The 20,613-nt window shown below is 44.7% G+C and overlaps 2 protein-coding genes across 3 annotated transcripts in view; both read left to right on the forward strand.

Moving 5' to 3' along the window:
* ATF6 (activating transcription factor 6) overlaps positions 1 to 20,613 on the forward strand; it is a 243,267-nt gene that overhangs the window by 124,269 nt on the left and 98,385 nt on the right. The gene's annotated exons all lie outside the window — the stretch shown is intronic.
* Positions 14,180 to 19,027, forward strand: LOC146026210 (uncharacterized). The gene is made up of 2 exons (XM_083156671.1): positions 14,180 to 14,927; positions 15,844 to 19,027. Exons 1-2 carry the CDS (start codon positions 14,508 to 14,510, stop codon positions 16,399 to 16,401), a joined length of 978 nt encoding a protein of 325 aa, XP_083012797.1. The 5' UTR covers positions 14,180 to 14,507; the 3' UTR covers positions 16,402 to 19,027.

Here is a 20,613-nt window from a genome sequence, read left to right on the forward strand (position 1 = left end):
AGTGCCTAATTAAGTGTTATCTTTAGTTTTAGTTGGGAACTTTGTCTCTGTAGTTAGAGTACACCATGGTTTTCAAGAATTGACTGTTTATATAAAGTTTTGTGCTTCTTTTATACTGGGTCTGCTATGGGAGGCACTTATATTGCATCATTGCATGTGATTATGTTGATGCTAAAATATAAATCTATAATTCTGTATTTTCTTCAATTACTGGGAATTCGCTGGGCTATTCTTGAATCATCTCTGTGATTTATGCAGTGTTCATATTCATCTGATGTGTACTGTTTGTATAGGCAAAAGCGGAACACAAACTTCAAACTAAAGTATGCTGAAAAAATCTTATTTTGTCTCCCTCAGAGCAAGAATTTGGCAGCATGTAACATTGCTGTCTCGCCAAGTTAGATTGATATATGTGAGAGATGGAAAGTTTCATACAATTAACCTCTGGTGTTTATACATCACCCATTGAAATAACACATTCAGTACTTGTTCTTGGGAACTGTTAATGCCATTTGTCATTCATCCATTAGTTTGTTCTTGGTATACTATATTCCAGGGATGCTTTCAAAACTCAATATCAGTTTTATGTGGTCTAAGTACTAAGTTCATACTTGTCAACATTGTGACTTCTGGCGTGAAGGGGTGGAAAAGGGGGCGTGGCCACGCAAATATTTGATAGTAGCCTTTTCCCACTGTCAGACCCCCTAGTCTGTCCATTATGGATAAGTGCTTGAGGTTGTGGTGGGCAGATGCAGGGCTATTTCAGGAGAGTGGGCAAGATTGACTAAGTAGTTCAAAAGATTGGAGAATAGCAGAGGTAGTGCCAATAGCAGAGGTAGTGCCAATATTCAAAAAAGGAAGATCCCGCTAATTACAGACCCGTTAGTTTAACATCAATTGTGGGTAAACTATTTGAAGGATTTTTAAGGGATGGTATCCAGGAATATTTAGATCATCACCGTCTACTCAGTACTAACCAACATGGGTTCGTGAAAAATCGTTCATGCCAAACTAATCTACTAGGGTTCTATGAAGAGGTTAGCAAAAACCTCGATAATGGAAATGCTGTAGATGTGATTTTCCTAGATTTCGCTAAAGCATTTGATACTGTCCCACACAAGAGATTGATTAATAAAATGGAGAACCTAGGATTGGGTGAAAATATCTGCAGATGGGTAGGGAATTGGCTATGTAATAGAGAACAAAGAGTGGTTGTGAATGGTGCCGTATCAGATATGATACCGGTACTAAGTGGAGTGCCCCAGGGTTCGGTTTTGGGGCCCATTTTGTTTAACATTTTTATTAACGATATTGGGATAGGGTTACTCAGCAATGTATCCATCTTTGCGGACGATACAAAACTTAGCAAAGTCATCAAATCACCAGAAGATGTCACCATGCTTCAAAATGATCTTGCAATTCTAGATGAGTGGGCAAAAAAATGGAAGATGAGGTTCAATGTAGATAAATGTAAGGTTATGCACCTTGGGAGACACAACCAGTGTGCAAGTTACAACCTTAGCGGAGAGGAACTGGGTAATTCCATACTTGAAAAGGATCTAGGAGTCCAAATAGACAGCAATCTAGGATGTAGTGCCCATTGTAATGTAGCTACAAAAAAGGCCAACAAAATTCTGGCATGTATTAAGAGGGGAATGGAAACTAGGGACTCAAGGGTAATTATGCCACTATATAAAGCATTGGTGAGACCTCACCTAGAGTACGGAGTACAGTTCTGGGCCCCACACTATAAAAAGGACATCATAGAATTAGAAAAAGTCCAAAGGCGTGCAACAAAGCTTATTAGGGGAATGGAGAATTTAAGCTACGGGGAGAGATTAAGCAATTTGGGACTATTTACATTAGAAAAGAGACGTTTAAGGGGGGACATGCTCAACATGTACAAGTATATCAAGGGCCAATATAAGGAACTGTCACACACCCTATTTTCTACTAGAAAGGAATCTAGGACGCGAGGGCATGAGTATAGATTAGAAGAAAAAAGATTTCATTCAGCTAGTAGAAAGAATTTCTTTACGGTCAGAACAGTCAAACTCTGGAACTCTCTTCCCAGAGAGGTGGTAACGGCTGGCTCATTAAATGCGTTCAAGGCAAAGTTGGACAAACATTTACTGGAGAAAAACATCCATGGGTACAAATAAGAAATATAATTTGTCTGTAAAATACCAGAACCTACCAAATCAGCAATGGATATCTATACCAGGTTGAACTAGATGGACGCAAGTCTTTTTTCAGCCTTACCTACTATGTAACTATGTAACTATGTAACTCTGGTGTGTACAGGAAATTACAGACATGGCTTCTTGCATAGCATTACTCTGCTCTTTTTCTGGAATTATTTCATTAAAAATAAGTGTGTTAAAAATTTCAGATTACTGTATTAAGTTTTGTCTTTTTAACTTTCTGTTCCTTTTTCTGGTTTGACTTTTAAAAGCAGTATACAATAGTTCGTACTATGAAATGCGCTTACCTCCCCAAAATGTGTGGTCCATTTTTATTCAGCAAATGCAAAAATGACTTGATGGCATATGCTGATTTTTGTTTTTGAAGATCCATAGCTGAATTAAATGTACAAAAACTACTCAGGTCAGAGCCAAAAACAATACTTAAAAACAAAGCTTATAGAAACATAGAATTTGATGGCAGATAAGAACCACTTGGCCCATCTATTCTGCCCCTTTTTTAAACATGTTACCTCAAAGATCTTTATTTTTTTGTAAGGATATCAATATGCCTATCCCAAGCATGTTTAAATTGTTCTAATGTATTTGCCTCTACCAACTGTGATGGCTATTCCACTGATTTACTGCTCTATCCGTGAAGTAATTCTTCCTTAATTTCCCCTGAATCTTCCTCCCTCTAGTTTCAGTGCATGCCCTCGTGTTCTGTTGCTCCTCTTCCTGTGAAGAATGTCTCCCATCTGTACCTTGTTAAAACCCGTGATATATTTGAAAATTTCTATCATGTCCCCCCTTTCCCTTCTCTGCTCTAAAGTATACATATTAAGATCTTTTAGTCTTTCCTGGTACGTTTTGTTATGTAGGCCATACACCATTTAACTGTCCTTCTTTGTACAGTCTCTAATGCTGGGGTAGCCAACCCTAGTCCTCGAGAGCTACCAACAGGGCATGTTTTGCAGGTCTCCTCACAGAATCACAAGTGAGCTAATTAGCTCCATCTGTGGATCTTTTAAAATGTGTCAGTGATTAATGAGTGCAGCTGTGCAGCAGCTAGGTTGTCTAGGAAAATGTGAACTGTTGGTAGCTCTCGAGGGCTAGGGTTGGCTACCACTGCTCTAATGTATTTATATCCTTCTGGAGAAATGGCCTCCAGAACTGATCACAGTACTCTAGATGAGGTCGTACCAATGAGCTATACAGTGGCATTATTACTTCTTTCTTTCTATTGCTGATACCTCTCTCTATGCAACCAAGCATCTGACTTGCCTTCTTAATTGCTTTGTTACATTGCCTGCCTGCCTGCCTGCCTGCCTTTAAGTCATCTGAAAGAGTGACACCTAGATACTTCTCTTCCTCAGTAGTTTCCATTATAGTGCCAATTTATACTATATTTAGTCTTTGGATTTTTGAGACCCAAGTGCTTGATTTCCCATTTTTTGGCATTAAACTGTAGTTGCCATGCTCTTGACCATCCTCTAATCTACCTAGGTCATCAATAATTAGTTTTACCCCTCCTTGTGTGTCTACCCTGTTGCATACCTTTGTGTCATCTACAAAAAGGCACATTTTACCCTCAATTCCATTTGCAAAATCACCAATAAAGATATTAAAAAGCAAGTACAGATCCCTGGGATACTCCACTTGTAACCTTTCCCTCCTTTGACTGTACTTCGTTTGCTACAACTCTCTGTTTTCTGTCCTGCAACCAAGATCTTATCCATTCAACCATCTTAGAATCCAATCCCAAGCTTTCAAGTTTATTTAACAGTCTGCTATGTGGGACAGTGTCAAAAGCCTTACTAAAGTAGGTATGGACTGTTTGTTATTCAGTCCCAGAGTGCCTTCTTCACCACCCCGGCGAATACCCGCAAACATTCAAGGGGATGTGTTATGAAAACACATCCCCTCACATGTCTCGCAGCATGAGAAATCATAATTTGTTGGTTGCCGACCATAGAATGATCTCTCCAGGGCTTGAAAATATAAGTCAGTGGAGACTGACTTATATTTGCAGGCTTCCGGCCGAAGACAGGGCGGGTGGCTGACAACATGTAACGTCAGCCTCCTGCCCCCGCACCCGACGCCATGCATGGAAACGCCCAGCGTGTGCATGGGAACGCCAATAAAATGCTGGGCATTCCCAAGTCCCACCGCTCCCTCCCCTGTGTGAGTGCAGGTCGATGAGGGCACTCACACAGAAGCACTGCACATGCGCATAACTGATTATGCGCAGGGCAAAAACATTGGTCTAATAAATCAAAATCAGGTCCTCTGTGTACTAACAAGAACCATCTGCACCAGTCAGTAAAAGTGAGAGTCGGTTAAGTCACTGGACCACTTGCTAGAGCAGGAGCACATATTCTTACAGTAATATAACTGAGATTAGCTGTTTATAGTGTTTCTTTAATGAAAGTAGAGTTGGACGTTTTTACACTGCTGCCTCGTACGGAGGCATGCCCTTCCACAGTGCCAGACTTTTTTTTTTTTTTATTCAATAATTTTTATTGAAAGTTTTTCACAAACATTAACGAATACCCCATACACATAGATAGGTAGCTACAGCAAAGGAAATATTACGTATCTGGCAAAAACAGTTATAGCAGGATCTCATGGTCTTATATGAATAAGAAGGGGCAATATAACATTCACATGTATCATGGAGTATCATCGCACATCATGTATAGCACACCCATACCCGAAGGCGCCATTTGGGGATAGACAGATATAGGCCAAGCAGAATATATTATAACACAGTGCTCATGTGATAGACTGAACATCACCCTTACTCCTAATAGATAACATTAATCTACCTCACAAGACCAAGCGCAGTATTTAAACAACCCATAAGCGGAAAATAAATTAGCTACCAGGAATAAAGAATAAAATAAACCCCAAAGCAACCCTACCATACAACCCCCCCACCCTGTATAACCTGATCCCAATTTAGGCATACTTGGATCCCTTTAATTTATCTACCCCTAACCCACTAACTACACTAACTAAGACTAACATGACTAACCCCCCATCCCACCCACATGGAGTGACAAAATACTAATGACCTAGGATTAAGAAAGTGCTGGCTCTCCCGCCATAGCAAGTATATCTGGCTTAATGTATGTTGAAGGTAAAATATCACACATAATGGGTAATAACCAATAACATAAAATAAGGGAAGAAAAAAATAGAGATAATGGAGTTATCAAATGAAACTGGTACGGACAGGACTGTCATTGCAATTAAGTGAAGGATTGTCTCAATCTGGCCAACCTGAAGTGACTCAAAGGTATAACATCAGGGCACTAGACCCTCATCTCGTAGATGTAGGAGCAGTGGCAAGACATCTCTCACATACAGATCCTCGATATGTCCCATTAGACGAGAGGGTAAGTAGCAACATCAGCGGAGAAGGGGTGACCACACCATAAAATTCGGATAGGCAAGGAACAAAAGCTTGTAAGCTGTGTTGGATCATCTGGTCAATCCAGTTTGAAGTGTGGTCAAGCATATATGCAATGTAACTTGCAAGATTAGTATTACATGTGCTGTTAGGATCCAGTATTTCCAGAATATACAAGCATATGGCAACGGTCGACGCCAGAAAGGGAGCATAGAGAGACCTGTCCCACTTCTTTCCGAGGAGCATGGGGTCATCTGCATCATCCTCATATTTGTACGGATAAGTAAGTACCTCTCCCTGGATGGCAGCAGGTTGTTCAATAGTAGCATATTCATAGCTGTTAGGTGCAGCAACGGCTAGATCAAGGGTTCCAAGCACTGGAGCCGGTATGGCAGAAGTTATTTCATTGTGTAGTAGATGCATCTGGTGTAGGAGCCTTAGATTGGAATACTGAATGTGTTTTATAATGTGCAGGACATCCATGACAGAACAGATGTAGAGAACAGCACTGTGTCGCACTAAGCTGAATGGAGTCAGAGTAGCAATAGGAGATCTAACCCGGTGGAAATTATGCAGAGTAGCCTTTAACAGTAGGGAAACACAATCCCCTGGTCTATTAGGCTAGATATATTGTGAGCAGGAGATAGACAGGGCGTTATATCACTAGTTTCAGGCCCACCTTGTAGAGACTCACAAACCGGAGGCTTCAGGATGGCCGCACATCTTCTTCAAACTCCAGGACTCTGCAACAAATGACCGGTCAGCACTGGGAGATGACCGGGCAGATCTGAAGTCACAGAGCCGAAGGCAATTAGGGCCGATACAAGCAATGAGGTCACTTGCAGCACCTTTTAGCAGTGCAGCACAGCCCAGAACGTCGCGTCGGTGGGCCCTACCGGCGAGAGCACTAGGCCACGGGGAGAGAATCCTCAGATAGCATGAGCGGAGACCGCACCCAGCCGCAGCTTAAGACACAGGGTATTTTCCCCTGACTTCAAGTGATGAAGATGGGGAGATAAAGCCTTCGGACAAGGTATTAGATAAGGTGCCAGACTTAACAAAAACTGTCCTTTTTTCTGGGGTCTGTAACCATTCCTACCTCCAGTGTGCCACCCATTGCCAAGTCCTCACAAAAGGTTCTATAGTTATATATATACACTTGCACTTATCCCTTTGGGATATTTTCCTATACCTATGAATATGATGGCTTTTTGCACTCCGATCTTGAAAAAGGTCTAAGTTTTGACCAAAATATTGACGGAAACTATGAAGATTTTTATCCATTAAAATTCTAATTTACCACTGGCTCTGGTGAGTACCCCTCTCTTTGTGGACTGTATTCTCTGGAGTTATATCCAGCTTGGAGCACCCCAAAAATGTACTCTTGAGATGATGTGTGTGTGTATGTATATATATGTGTGTGTGTTTCTGTATATATATATGTGTGTGTGTGTATATATATATGTGTGTTTGTGTACATATATATGTGTATGTATATATGTGTGTGTGTGTGTGTGTGTGTGTATATGTATATATATATAATGTATGTGTTTGTGTGTGTGTATATATATGTGTTTATATATATATATATATATATATAACAAGATATAGGGGTCGACTCTCTGCGCTCAGAGTTTTTGGAAGCAGCACCTCCTCTGTTAGATCGGATCCAGGAAATAGAAATAAGAAAGAAAAGGGGGTTTCAGAGGGCGCTAGAGTAACACAGCAACTTTGATAAAAGAATTGTATTTAATACAAAAAGGATTAAGAATGAAATTTCACATAAAAAATCACCCTATTTCGGGTGTAACAAATAAACACAAGTATTACACAAATATGCAACTTTGGTGGATAGATAAATTGCTCAAAAGATGTTCATGCACAACTCTGGTGGGTTGATAGCGGAAATTCCAACGCGTTTCGTCAGTCATGACTTCATCAGGGACAACTTCATCAGGAGCAACTAAGCAACTGATACAGCTGTGGATCATAGTGTAATACACATAAGTGACAATATTCCATATTGGACAACATTCCAGATGTAAAGCATTACACATAAGTATGAAGGACGAAGAACCGGTTTTAGGGATGGATATATATATATATATATATATGTACTTGTTTCCTAGCACGGCCACAATCTTGTGGATCGTGTACCTTTAAGTTAAGGTACACGATCCACACGATGGACCCGATTTCCTTTGAAATCAGGTCCATTTTGCCGGCAAAGGTACAAAATCGGGGGCATCGCTTCAATGTTAAAATATTTTTTAACATTGAAATCGTGAGGATCGAGTCGGTCTTGTGCCATTATAATGGCAAAAGATGAGATGGACTTGATTAAGTCCATCTCACCTTTAAAAAAATGTGAAATGGGCCAATATGACCCATTTCACATTATAGATGTCCCCGTCGTCACCCCACGATAGACGCCAACCCGAAGCGTGGCGAGCCCGCGAGGGGCGGCGGTGCGCGTCCTCCGACGTTTTCATTCCCCTACTATCCACGTCGGCGTGGAGTTGAGAATAGAATAGTGTGGCGAGCGCAGCGAGCCACCGAACCCGAAGCGTGGCGAGCGGACGCGTATAACTTCACAGGTATACGCGTCCCCTCGCTGCGCTCGCCACGCTTCGGGCTCGGTGGCTCGCTGCGCTCGCCACACTATTCTCAACTCCACGCCGACGTGGATAGTAGGGGAATGAAAAGGTCGGAGGACGCGCACCGCCGCCCCTCGCGGGCTCGCTGCGCTCGCCACGCTTCGGGTTCGCGTCTATCGTGGGGTGGGGTTTACGTCGTTAAATTTGGGGGTCTAGGGACCCGATTTACATTTCATTCAATCAAAAAATCGGGTCGAAAATCGGGTCGGTCACGTCGATCGCATCGCATGCGACCAAATCGCATGCGATGCGATCGTCCCGATTTTTCCGACACTACCACCCTGATGTAAATCGGTGTGGCCGTGCTAGGAAACAAGTACCTTATATATAACCAAAAAGTAACAGATGGCACTCGCAAGATTGAGCAATGTCTGCACGGCGGCAGCAATGGAAGAACAAAAAGAATCAACACAGGCTTGTGTGTCAACGTTTCGGCCAAAGCCCTTTATCAAGACATGAAGAAATGCAAACAGTGTACTTACATTTATAGGAGACAGTGGGGACAGGAACACCTCGTGCAGAGATCACCAGCACGGCCCGGGCGGGTGTGGAGTGACGTCATCTGGTGCACTCCTACAGGGAAAGTGGGGTCACCGGGGGCATTCCACATTAACCCAAAGGGTGGTTGCTAAGAGACAGTGGACGCTGGATAGCGCTCACTGTGTGTGAACAAACTCATCGGCTGAAAGCCGAGTGAAGGGACACGGGGACATGGGGAAGCGGCTGCGGTGCTGAAAAGCCGGCTGCTGATGTCTGCAGCGAGGATCTGTGGGAACATGATGACATATTAAAGCGAGCATAAAGACAAGCTGATCGCAACATGCATAATAAAGTGAAAACATAATGTATAAATGAAGCAAGCATGAAAGCGGCAGAGTATGCAGGATGAGCGTATAACATGTAACAATGTCAACTTGACAGCACATTAAGTAAACGATGGCGAGCATGTGTAGTGACAGAAGGCAGATGGGGTATGACACAGGGGACAGAAGTAGAGAAATGGGGAGGATGGCAGGAGACTGTGGTGATGTGTGGGCAGTGTAGGCTCATGGACAGTGATGTGCGTAGATACTCATTGATCTGTGGTGCCAACTCGGGGGGAACAGGGGGTAGGTAGGGGTCATGTGAGGTACGGGAGGTGGAAGTGAGTGGGTAGCCGGGGGGACGGTGTTGCGGCTGAAGACCGCAAACAGACTGGAGGTGGAAGTGGGTGGGTGATCAGGAGGACAGTGTCACAGTTTATGACCGCGAACTGACACTGTCAGGCAAGGGCTTGTGCGAAGAAAAAGTGTACGGTGTCGTGGTTGAGAACCGCATACTGACAGGGGGTTAAAGTGGGTGGGTGGACAGGAAGACCGTGTCACGGTTGGTGACCGCAAACAGACACTATCTGGCGTGGACTGTGCGGAGGGGAAGGTGCTGAAGGGGATGGTGTGGAAGTTCCTGGGGCTGGGGGTGAAAAGAGACCGGAGTGGGAAGATGGCGCCGGAGGGTGACTGTACACTAAGAGAAGGGGCGAGAGTGCTGGAGGAGGAAGGGGATGTGGTAAGGTGCATTTAGCAACCTCAAAAGGTGGGAGGCAAGAGACAACGTGAGAGTGGCAGGAGCTGAAAAGCTAGAAAGGAGGGACCTGAAGCTGCAGGACCAGTGAGAAGAGAGAGGAAGGAGGGGAAATATGGGGGAACAAAGTATGCTAAATATGCAGGTAGTCAATGCGGAAGGAACTAATAGGAAAAATGTCAGTTAAAGAAAACATGAGAAAGGCAACATTTCATTGAACAAGCAAAGTTTAACTAGGCGCAGGACACTAGTACTAGATACTCGTCCCTTAGACTGACACACATTTAAACACAAAAAGTAAACGGCGCTAATGCACAATACTGTTAGTATCAGAAAGTATAAATTTATTTAAAAAGCACAACAAACAATTTACAAGTTACAATACCACCGACCGGTAGATTAATTCAATGTGTACACAATTATTTATTACCATAAAAATAATAATAATACAAGGCTAACGGCCATAGCTAATTTGGCCTCATGATTTGAAGACCAACTTGGGCCGATATATCTAAGACCTGAGGCTTGATGAATGATATTTTAACTTTGATGTAATCTTAATTAGTGATGATAGATTCAATTGTTTGTTGTGCTTTTTAAATAAATTTATACTTTCTGATACTAACAGTATTGTGCATTAGCGCCGTTTACTTTTTGTGTTTAACATTTCATTGAGTCCATTGGGTTGAACAGTGTCCAATTGATGGATCCGTTTGGCCTCAAGTCTAAGTAGGGCACGACCTCTGTCTCCGCCTCTTTTGTTGTCAGGGATACAGTCTATGATTTTGTATCTTAAACTGGGAAGACTGTGCTGGAATGCCTTCCAGTGTCTGGCTACTGGTTGATCAGAGCCTTTGGTACCCAGTGCTGCACGGATGCTAGACTTGTGCATCGCTATCCGTTCTTTAAATTGACGAATGGTTTTGCCGACGTAAAGGGAACCGCAGGGGCACTTGATGTAGTAGACTATGTAGTGGCTGCTGCAGGTGAGGGGGTGGCGAATGGGTATTCTGGTGCCAGTTCTGGGGTGTAGGAAGAAGTCACCTGTTTCAAGTCCGTTGCAGGTGACACAATTAAGGCAGCAAAAGTTACCATTTTTCCTGTGGAGGAAAGACTGTGGTGGGGATTCTTTGAAGTTCGAGATGTCATTGTGTACAATCAAATCCTTTACATTTTTACTGCATTTATATGCTGGCATAATCGAGCAGTGCTTCATGGCAAAAAGGTGGGGGTCGCAGGTGACAAGAGGCCAGATTCTTTTGTCTGCTTTAACCAGGACTTGGCTGGAGGTTGAATAGCATTGGGACCATACAATTTTGCTGGTGGTGCCTGGTTTATTATTAGGTGTCAATAAGAGGTTCCTGTCATGGAGCAACACCTCACCTTTTCCTTAGTTGTAAGCAGTAGTTTCGCCGGATAACCTCTGGCAAGGTATTTTTTAGACATCGCGTCTATCTCCTCTTCAGTGTCTGCGGTGTTGGCACAGATGCGACGTGCCCTGAGAAACTGGGAATAAGGTAGGGACCACTTGGAGGCTGGAGGGTGGAAGCTGCTTGCGTAGAGAGCCGTATTCCTATCAGTAGGTTTATGGTACACTTTGGTAAGCAGCTGTAGGTCATCCGTCTGTGTAATACTGACATCGAGGAAATTAATGTTGACAAAGCTGCTTGTGTGTGTGAACTTAATGTCATTGTCCAATAGGTTGATGTGATCCATCAAGGTGATGAAACTCTCCTGGGTGTCCTCCCATAGGAGGATGATGTCATCAATATACCGGTAGTATGCTTTAATTTTAGCAGTGGTTTCTGGTTGAGAGAAGAACAAGTCTTTTTCGGTCTCGAACATAAAGATGTTAGCTACACTCGGGGCTACGCAGGATCCCATTGCAACCCCGGAGTGTTGCAGGTAGTATTTGTTGTCGAAGAGGAAGTAATTGTTGGATAACGCCAGGTCCAAGAGATCCATGAAGAAGGCACAGTCCGGACCCTTGTACAGTTCGCTGTTGAAGACAGCATGTCTCACTGTTTCCAGGCCCCTGGAATGCGGAATGCTGGTGTATAATGACACCACGTCGATGGTGCAAAGCAAACATTTAGACGGCAGGGGGGAAAGTGCTTGGAGGTGTACCTGCAGCAGCCGCTACGTAGTCTACTACATCAAGTGCCCCTGCGGTTCCCTTTATGTCGGCAAAACCATTCGTCAATTTAAAGAACGGATAGCGATGCACAAGTCTAGCAGTCTGGGTACCAAAGGCTCTGATCAACCAGTAGCCAGACACTGGAAGGCATTCCAGCACAGTCTTCCCAGTTTAAGATACAAAATCATAGACTGTATCCCTGACCACAAAAGAGGCGGTGACAGAGGTCGTGCCCTACTTAGACTTAAGGCCAAATGGATCCATCAATTGGACACTGTTCAACCCAATGGACTCAATGAAATGTTGCTTCTCTCATGTTTTCTTTAACTGACATTTTTCCTATTAGTTCCTCCCGCATTGACTACCTGCATATTTAGCATACTTTGTTCCCCCATATTTCCCCTCCTTCCTCTCTCTTCTCACTGGTCCTGCAGCTTCAGGTCCCTCTTTTCTAGCTTTTCAGCTCCTGCCACTCTCACGTTGTCTCTTGCCTCCCATCTTTTGAGGTTGCTCCATGCACCTTACCACACGCCCCCGGTGACCCCGCTTTCCCTGTAGGAGTGCGCCAGATGACGTCACTCCACACCCACCCGGGCCGTGCTGGTGATCTCTGCATGAGGTGTTCCTGCCCCCACTGTCTCCTATAAATGTAAGTACACGGTTTGCATTTCTTCATGTCTTGATAAAGGGCTTTGCCCGAAACGTTGACACACAAGCCTGTGTTGTTTCTTTTTGTTCTTCCATTGCTGCCGCCGTGCAGACATTGCTCAATCTTGCGAGTGCCATCTGTTACTTTTTGGTTGGTTACATTTTTCTCTTGAAATTGAGAGGCACCACAAGTATTTGCACCCCTAAGGACGAGTGCCGTGGCCCCCTTGCTAGCTATATATATATATATATATATATAAGTGGTGTCGACCCGGCACTCCGCTGTCTTGAAATCATATACCTGGGTGCCTTTGCTGGAGGTAGATAGGCAGTAGTAGAGATGTAACCCACGCGGGGTGATGCATCACACGGCACTCCAAGGATTTAGGTGAATTGAAAGCAAGTTTATTGCAACAGTTTCGAGGCTACTAGGCCCCTTCGTCAGGCTTACAGCAAGAATTGTAATATATATATATATATATATATATATATATATATATATATATATATATATATATATATATATATAAAGATTTGTATCCAACCAAGGTGCGGCACTCGTAGCAGAAATAACTCACACTATGCACAAGCCTAAGGCCCCATACACACCAGAAAGATTCATGCAAGATTAGGGTACAATTCGTCGTTCGTAACGACGGTTGTGCATGAATCTTATCACTATCGTTTGTTTTTTACTCACGATTGTGGTCGTTAACGATTGGATGCGCGCTCCCGTCAGCTCGTATGTCGCATTGGCGGTTTTGCCTCCTGCAGCAGAATCAGCCGATCCGCCCGCAGATTGTGTGTTGATCATATGCACATCGTTAGCACATTGAGTGTGCTTCCGTCGTCGCGACCATCCATCCGATCCGTGTTTTCGCGCGAGTTCCTGGACACTCCTACCGCAGCCATATTGCCCCGTGGATGCAGCAGCGAAGGAGCACACGGCGTCTTCTACTGCGCGCACCTGACAGCAGGTAAGCAGGCCACCGCTGACCTCAACACCCCACCTGGGTCCCCGCTGCCCATACCAGGCCACCGCTGACCTCAACACCCCACCTGGGTCCCCGCTGCCCATACCAGGCCACCTCTGACCTCAACACCCCACCTGGGTCCCAGCTGCCCATACCAGGCCACCGCTGACCTCAACACCCCACCTGGGTCCCCGCTGCCCATACCAGGCCACCGCTGACCTCAACACCCCACCTGGGTCCCCGCTGCCCATACCAGGCCACCGCTGACCTCAACACCCCACCTGGGTCCCCGCTGCCCATACCAGGCCACCTCTGACCTCAACACCCCACCTGGGTCCCCGCTGCCCATACCAGGCCACCTCTGACCTCAACACCCCACCTGGGTCCCCGCTGCCCATACCAGGCCACCTCTGACCTCAACACCCCACCTGGGTCCCCGCTGCCCATACCAGGCCACCTCTGACCTCAACACCCCACCTGGGTCCCCGCTGCCCATACCAGGCCACCGCTGACCTCAACACCCCACCTGGGTCCCCGCTGCCCATACCAGGCCACCGCTGACCTCAACACCCCACCTGGGTCCCCGCTGCCCATACCAGGCCACCTCTGACCTCAACACCCCACCTGGGTCCCCGCTGCCCACTAATAAAGGTGGCCAGATGTATTATGCCAGCCCAGCCGCCAATCTTCCCCTGCGGCCTACCTACCAAATATTATGCCACCACCACTAAATGTAATGTAAAGATGATAAATGTATAGAAATATGATTTATTAAAATTTCTTAAATGTATAAAAACAAAACATTTATTTTTATTAATTATATACAGTTTAATGAAACATATAATTTTAACTACTATTTATATTAACCAAACTATTGACATTTGAAAAATATGTACATAGACTATTGTCAAATTTTTTTTTTTTTTGGCAGGAATGTCCCAGGCACTGGTCAAAGAACAGGAGTTTGTGGAGGCATTCATAGAGAAATACCGCGAACTTGAATGCCTCTGGAAGACAAAGTCGAAAGACTATAGTAATAAAATCAAAAGAGCTCAAGCGCTGCAAGATCTCCTTGAATTTAGCAAGAGCTACAACCCAGAGGCTGATACGGAATGGGTCCGTAAAAAGATCCAGAATTTGCGGACTGTGTTTCTTAAGGAACATAAAAAAATACAGTCTTCCAAAAGGTCCGGTGCTGGTGCAGGAGAGGTGTATGAGACGTCGCTGTGGTATTACCACTTGCTGACCTTCACACTCAGCCAGGAGGTGCCAAGGCGAGGGCTCTGCATGATGGTGGAAGGCGAGGCGGATGACGTGACAGCGGCCATGGATGAAAGTTTCCAGCCGTTATCAGTAAGTACTGGTCCAATGTGTATATCACCCCTTTGCCCCATTTCTTTCTTTCAATCAGTTTTTTGTTCCTTTATCCAAAAAGATTTTAAATGTGGTCTTCCTGCCAGGGGACAGCACCAACACCATTGAAATATGCCTTATATTGGTCCCTGACCTGTTTGGCTCGTGCTGTCCCCCGGTACTGCTGGGCCGGCATCTCCAGGGACACAATTGGGGCAACCTCCCTGGGATCATCTGGGTCCTCCGGCGGTGCTGGTCCTGCCGGGCGATGTGCCCTTTCTTTGCGGCGAAGTAAATTGTGCAGGACGCAGCACGCCATGACGGCCCAGTCAATTTTATCCAGCCGGAGGTTGATGGCTGTGTGGAAAATGCGGAATCTGCTGGCCATTATCCCGAATGCACTTTCCACAAGCCGGCGTGCCCTGGAGAGCCTGTAGTTGAACACACGTTTGTCGTGGTCCAGTACACGCTTGGCATAGGGCTTCATGATGTGTTCATGAAGCCCAAATGCCTCGTCCGCAACAAATACAAAGTTCAGCCCATGCTTGGTTTGTTGAGCTGTGGGCAAGTGCATGGTGTTGGAGGCGAGCCTGTGGTAGAACTTGGTGTCCTTCAAAGTTCCACCATCTGAGGCCCGACCATTCCTGCCGACATCCACAAAGAGGAACTCGTAGTTCGCATTGACCACAGCCATCAGCACAATACTGAAGTACCCCTTGTAGTTGAAGTAGTACGAACCGCTGTGGGGTGGCTGATTGATCCGGACGTGTTTCCCATCGATGGCTCCTCCACAATTAGGAAAGTTCCACGCCTCATCAAATTCAGCAGCGATGTTTTGCCACTCCTGAACGGTGTTGGGGAACTGAAAAAAAGAGAAGGTGATGTTAACTAATTGTTGTTGTTTTCTTTTCCACAGACAACAAGTACAGAGATAGAGGTGGTCCACACCTCAACCCCTAATCCAACCCCAGAGCCACAAGACTCATCGGGAACAATCTATGGAGTTCCGGAAACCCCCACCCCGCCTCAACTATTTGGCAAAAAGAAAAAACGCAGAACCAAGGCAGTTCCTGAACAAGAACCCGATGATATTCTGGTTCGAGCCGAAGAGGTGCTGCGTAGGCCATCTGATGAGTTTGACACCTTTGGAAAGTACATGGCTGATGGCTTACGGAAGCTACATCCGGACCAACAGATGGCGTTCGAACGCGTCACAAGCGAACTCCTGTTTATGGGCCGACAGGGCCGCCTGTCAATCAAAACCACACTGATGGGGCTTCTTCCATTGCACCAGACGCTGCAACAGATGCCTGCCGTACCCTCACCAGCCATTGCATCATTGCCTTTAAACACCCCGCCCATTAGACAATCCTGTACCCAACCTCAGACCCCACCCCGGTACAGTCACATGTATACAACATTGTTGGGAGACAGCACGAACCTGGATGATACACCGGTTTTGCAAGATTTATGACCGCATCCCATAGAATTATTTCGCAGTTGGCATGGAGTAGTATGTAACACGGTGCTTGTGGCGGAGATAATGGCCATGCTGACTTGTTGCATACTTGTAGAACAATGGGGCCGGGACCATTGTATATGCAGTATGCAACAGGTAATCATGAGTCCCTTTCTTTATCTGCGCTACAAGCGCCGTCTCTCTACTGCTCCATACTGCAAGGCAATGAGGCACTGGTTTGGTTTTAAGTTAAAATAATTTTAGTAGTTATGGCACTTTGCCTATGTTTTATATGCTATGTGTGTTCTTTCTATAGGTCCATGCTTGGAGCAGTATGGCACATGGTGCATGTTGTGCAGACAATGAAAGGACCTTCATGCTACAGTGGCGCAGAGTGCAGAGCAATGGGGCCGGGACCACTACTTCTGCACTATGCGCCATGGATGCATGAGGGTGCTTTTGTTGTCCGCGCTACATGCGTCGTCTGCCATACTGTCCCTTGCCGCATGGCAATGAAGCATTTGAAATGCCTTGTTATTTTTAGGGCACTTTGCCTATGTTTTATATGCTATGTGTGTTCTTTCTATAGGTCCATGCTTGGAGCAGTATGGCACATGGTGCATGTTGTGCAGACAATGAAAGGACCTTCATGCTACAGTGGCGCAGAGTGCAGAGCAATGGGGCCGGGACCACTACTTCTGCACTATGCGCCATGGATGCATGAGGGTGCTTTTGTTGTCCGCGCTACATGCGTCGTCTGCCATACTGTCCCTTGCCGCATGGCAATGAAGCATTTGAAATGCCTTGTTATTTTTAGGGCACTTTGCCTATGTTTTATATGCTATGTGTGTTCTTTCTATAGGTCCATGCTTGGAGCAGTATGGCACATGGTGCATGTTGTGCAGACAATGAAAGGACCTTCATGCTACAGTGGCGCAGAGTGCAGAGCAATGGGGCCGGGACCACTACTTCTGCACTATGCGCCATGGATGCATGAGGGTGCTTTTGTTGTCCGCGCTACATGCGTCGTCTGCCATACTGTCCCTTGCCGCATGGCAATGAAGCATTTGAAATGCCTTGTTATTTTTAGGGCACTTTGCCTATGTTTTATATGCTATGTGTGTTCTTTCTATAGGTCCATGCTTGGAGCAGTATGGCACATGGTGCATGTTGTGCAGACAATGAAAGGACCTTCATGCTACAGTGGCGCAGAGTGCAGAGCAATGGGGCCGGGACCACTACTTCTGCACTATGCGCCATGGATGCATGAGGGTGCTTTTGTTGTCCGCGCTACATGCGTCGTCTGCCATACTGCCCCCTTGCTGCATTCCAGTCAATTAATATAATGTTCTTGCAATATTTAAATAAACAACATTACTATATAAGCATTTAGGATAACAATATTTAAATCAACACAAAGCACTTTTAAAAATTATGTGTACTCAATGTGCTGTATGACACATGGTACTTGTGGTACAGACAAAGGACATGGCCACGTGGCACATAGTGCATATCAATGGTGCCAGGACTATTGCATCTGCACTATGCATCACGTGAGGTGGAGGGGACATGCATTATCTGCACAAGCACCATGTGTCATACTGAGATCTACCTCATGTCCGAACAAAGACAATACATTTGCTTTATATTTTTGATATTTGCATAACTTTTTTGGCAATTTTTATATTTATACTGTAAAAAAAAAAAAAAAATTATCAGTATTTGTGAAACTCACAGTTCCATTATTTAAATAAAAAAGGTTATCTTTTCACTACAAGTGTGTGGTATATTTTTCCTTACCTTGCAATACTGATGCTGCAGGACCTTCACGATGGCTTTACAGGTCTCCGGGATGATGAGTCCCAACGCTTGCGGGGAGATGATGGATCCAAACTTGAGGTCCGCCAGCGATCGTCCTGTAGCCAGAAACCTGAGGGTTACCACCAGCCGGTCCTCAGCAGGGATAGCCATCCGGTACTTGGTATCCTGCTTCTGGATGTGGGGGGTGACCAGACGCAGCAGCTCCTGGAAGGTCTCATCGTCCATGCGAAGGAAATTGCGATAATCCTGGGGATTATTCTCGCGAATCTCCATCAGCAGGGGCATATGAGACCGCGCTTGTCGTCCCAGGAGCCACTGCTTGGTCCAGCAGGATCGAGCCTTCCTACGCTGGGCCCTCATCCTCCTCACCCTGAGCACAACGTAGGAAAGCAGGAAATCTTGCTGGAACGAATCCATAATTCAAAAAAGCAAAATGGGGGAAAAAAACACACTTTGTTCAGCAATGCAAAAACAAAGCAGCCAAAAATAGCAATGTGCAGCGTTCTGCAGGAATGCAAAAACAAAGCAGCCAAAAATAGCAATGTGCAGCATTCAGAAGGAATGCAAAAACAAAGCAGACAAAAATAGCAATGTGCAGCGTTCAGCAGGTATACACCAAGCCTCACTAGTCACAAAGCAGAAATGAGGTCCTGCAAAATGGCTCCTAGTCTTGTTACCCTCCTCTGCTAGCCCAGCCCATAATTCTTTGTGTTCTTTTGTCCCCCCCTTGTCTCCCCTCTGGTAGCCCGGCCCTTTATTTACATTCCAAAAACGACCGTGACCAGTGCACTCACGATGCACTCACGATCCGCACATCCGACTGTCGTATGACCATCATGTGCGATGTCGTATCGTGAGTACATCGTTAGTAAATCGTATGGAACATAGAACACGATCGTTAGCACATCGTTAAAAGGCCACGGGAGAGCGCCGCAGGAAAGTGCACACAAAATCGTAAGACGATCGTTAGACGATCCTGATCTTTCTGGTGTGTATGGGGCCTTAGTGATCAACGTTTCAATTTCTTTATCAAATTGTCATCAGGATAAATGTGAACAAAAACATACCTCAATAAATAGCACACACAGCAAATCAAAGTGAGACGGGCAGGAGAGGGTAAAACACGCCCCCTTCCGCTGGTTGTGTATGACGTCATCAATGATAGACGTCTCAAAATAATTACATCATTGTTGTCATAGTGATCAAAAATTTACATATGTGAAAAAAAATATAAATGTGAAAAAATAAATAATTAAACAAGAAATTTACAAAGCACGGCATGTGACACAAATGTATCAAAAGACTATCATACAATATACATTTAAATAGAATGACCTTCATTTATAACCAATCAACGGAAAATGGTATAAGATATTTGTTCATTTAAGCCGCGGGGTGCGACTACAGCAAGCCGATGTATCCATCTCGCTTCGCACTGCAGTAATTTTAAACCTCTCTTACCGCCTCTGATGGTTGGCGGTATACAATCTATCATGCGATAGCGTAAACTGGATAAAGGGTGTTTTAATTCAAGAAAATGCCGTGCTACAACATGGTCACTTTTACCGGTGGACAAAGCCTTTCTGATCGTGCTCCTATGCATAGTCATTCTTTCTTTAAATTTGCACTCTGTTTTGCATATATATTGAAGGCTGCAGGGACATATTAATTGATATACAACAAATGTTGAATTACACGTGAACTTGTGCTGGATTTTATACTTACGCCCTGTGTGAGGATGGTAGAAAGTGTCTCCAGTTAACATAAACTGGCAGGTTACGCATGTACATTTGAAACATCCCTTACGTATCGGACCTAACCAGGTAGGTTCACCAGAGGTGGGTTTGTACAGGATATTAGTTTTTACAATGAGATCTTTAAGGTTACTACCTCTAGAGAAACATGGCATAAGACGTTTGTTGGAAAAGGGTAGTTTTTTGTCTGATTGAATAATAGGCCATTTGGCTTTAATTGATTTATTAATTGCTTCGGAGCTATTATTATAACGGTTTACCCAAGGTAGCATGTTATCTGCAGTTGAATGTTTAATTTTGGGGATTAGCAATGACTGTCTGTCCATTTGCAAGACCCTTTCTTTGCATTTTAATAACTCAGTTTTGTTATACCCATGTACAAGCAACTTACTTATTAGCTCATCAATCTGTTTACTGCAATTATCCCTGTTGTTGTTGATACGACGGTACCGTATCATCTGGGAATAGGGTAATCCTTTTACCAATGATCTTGGGTGGCAGCTGCTTGTCTGTAATGTTGTATTTCTGTCTGTATTTTTGATGTATACACTAGTACTGAGCTTGTTGTCGACACATGCAATGTCGACATCCAGGAAATGTACCCTGGTTTGACTAATATCAAATGTAAATTTAATGGGGCTGTTTGTGTGTT

This window comes from Crinia signifera, chromosome 8 (assembly GCF_055691185.1).
Source record: "Crinia signifera chromosome 8, ASM5569118v1, whole genome shotgun sequence".
Taxonomy (NCBI): domain Eukaryota; kingdom Metazoa; phylum Chordata; class Amphibia; order Anura; family Myobatrachidae; genus Crinia; species Crinia signifera.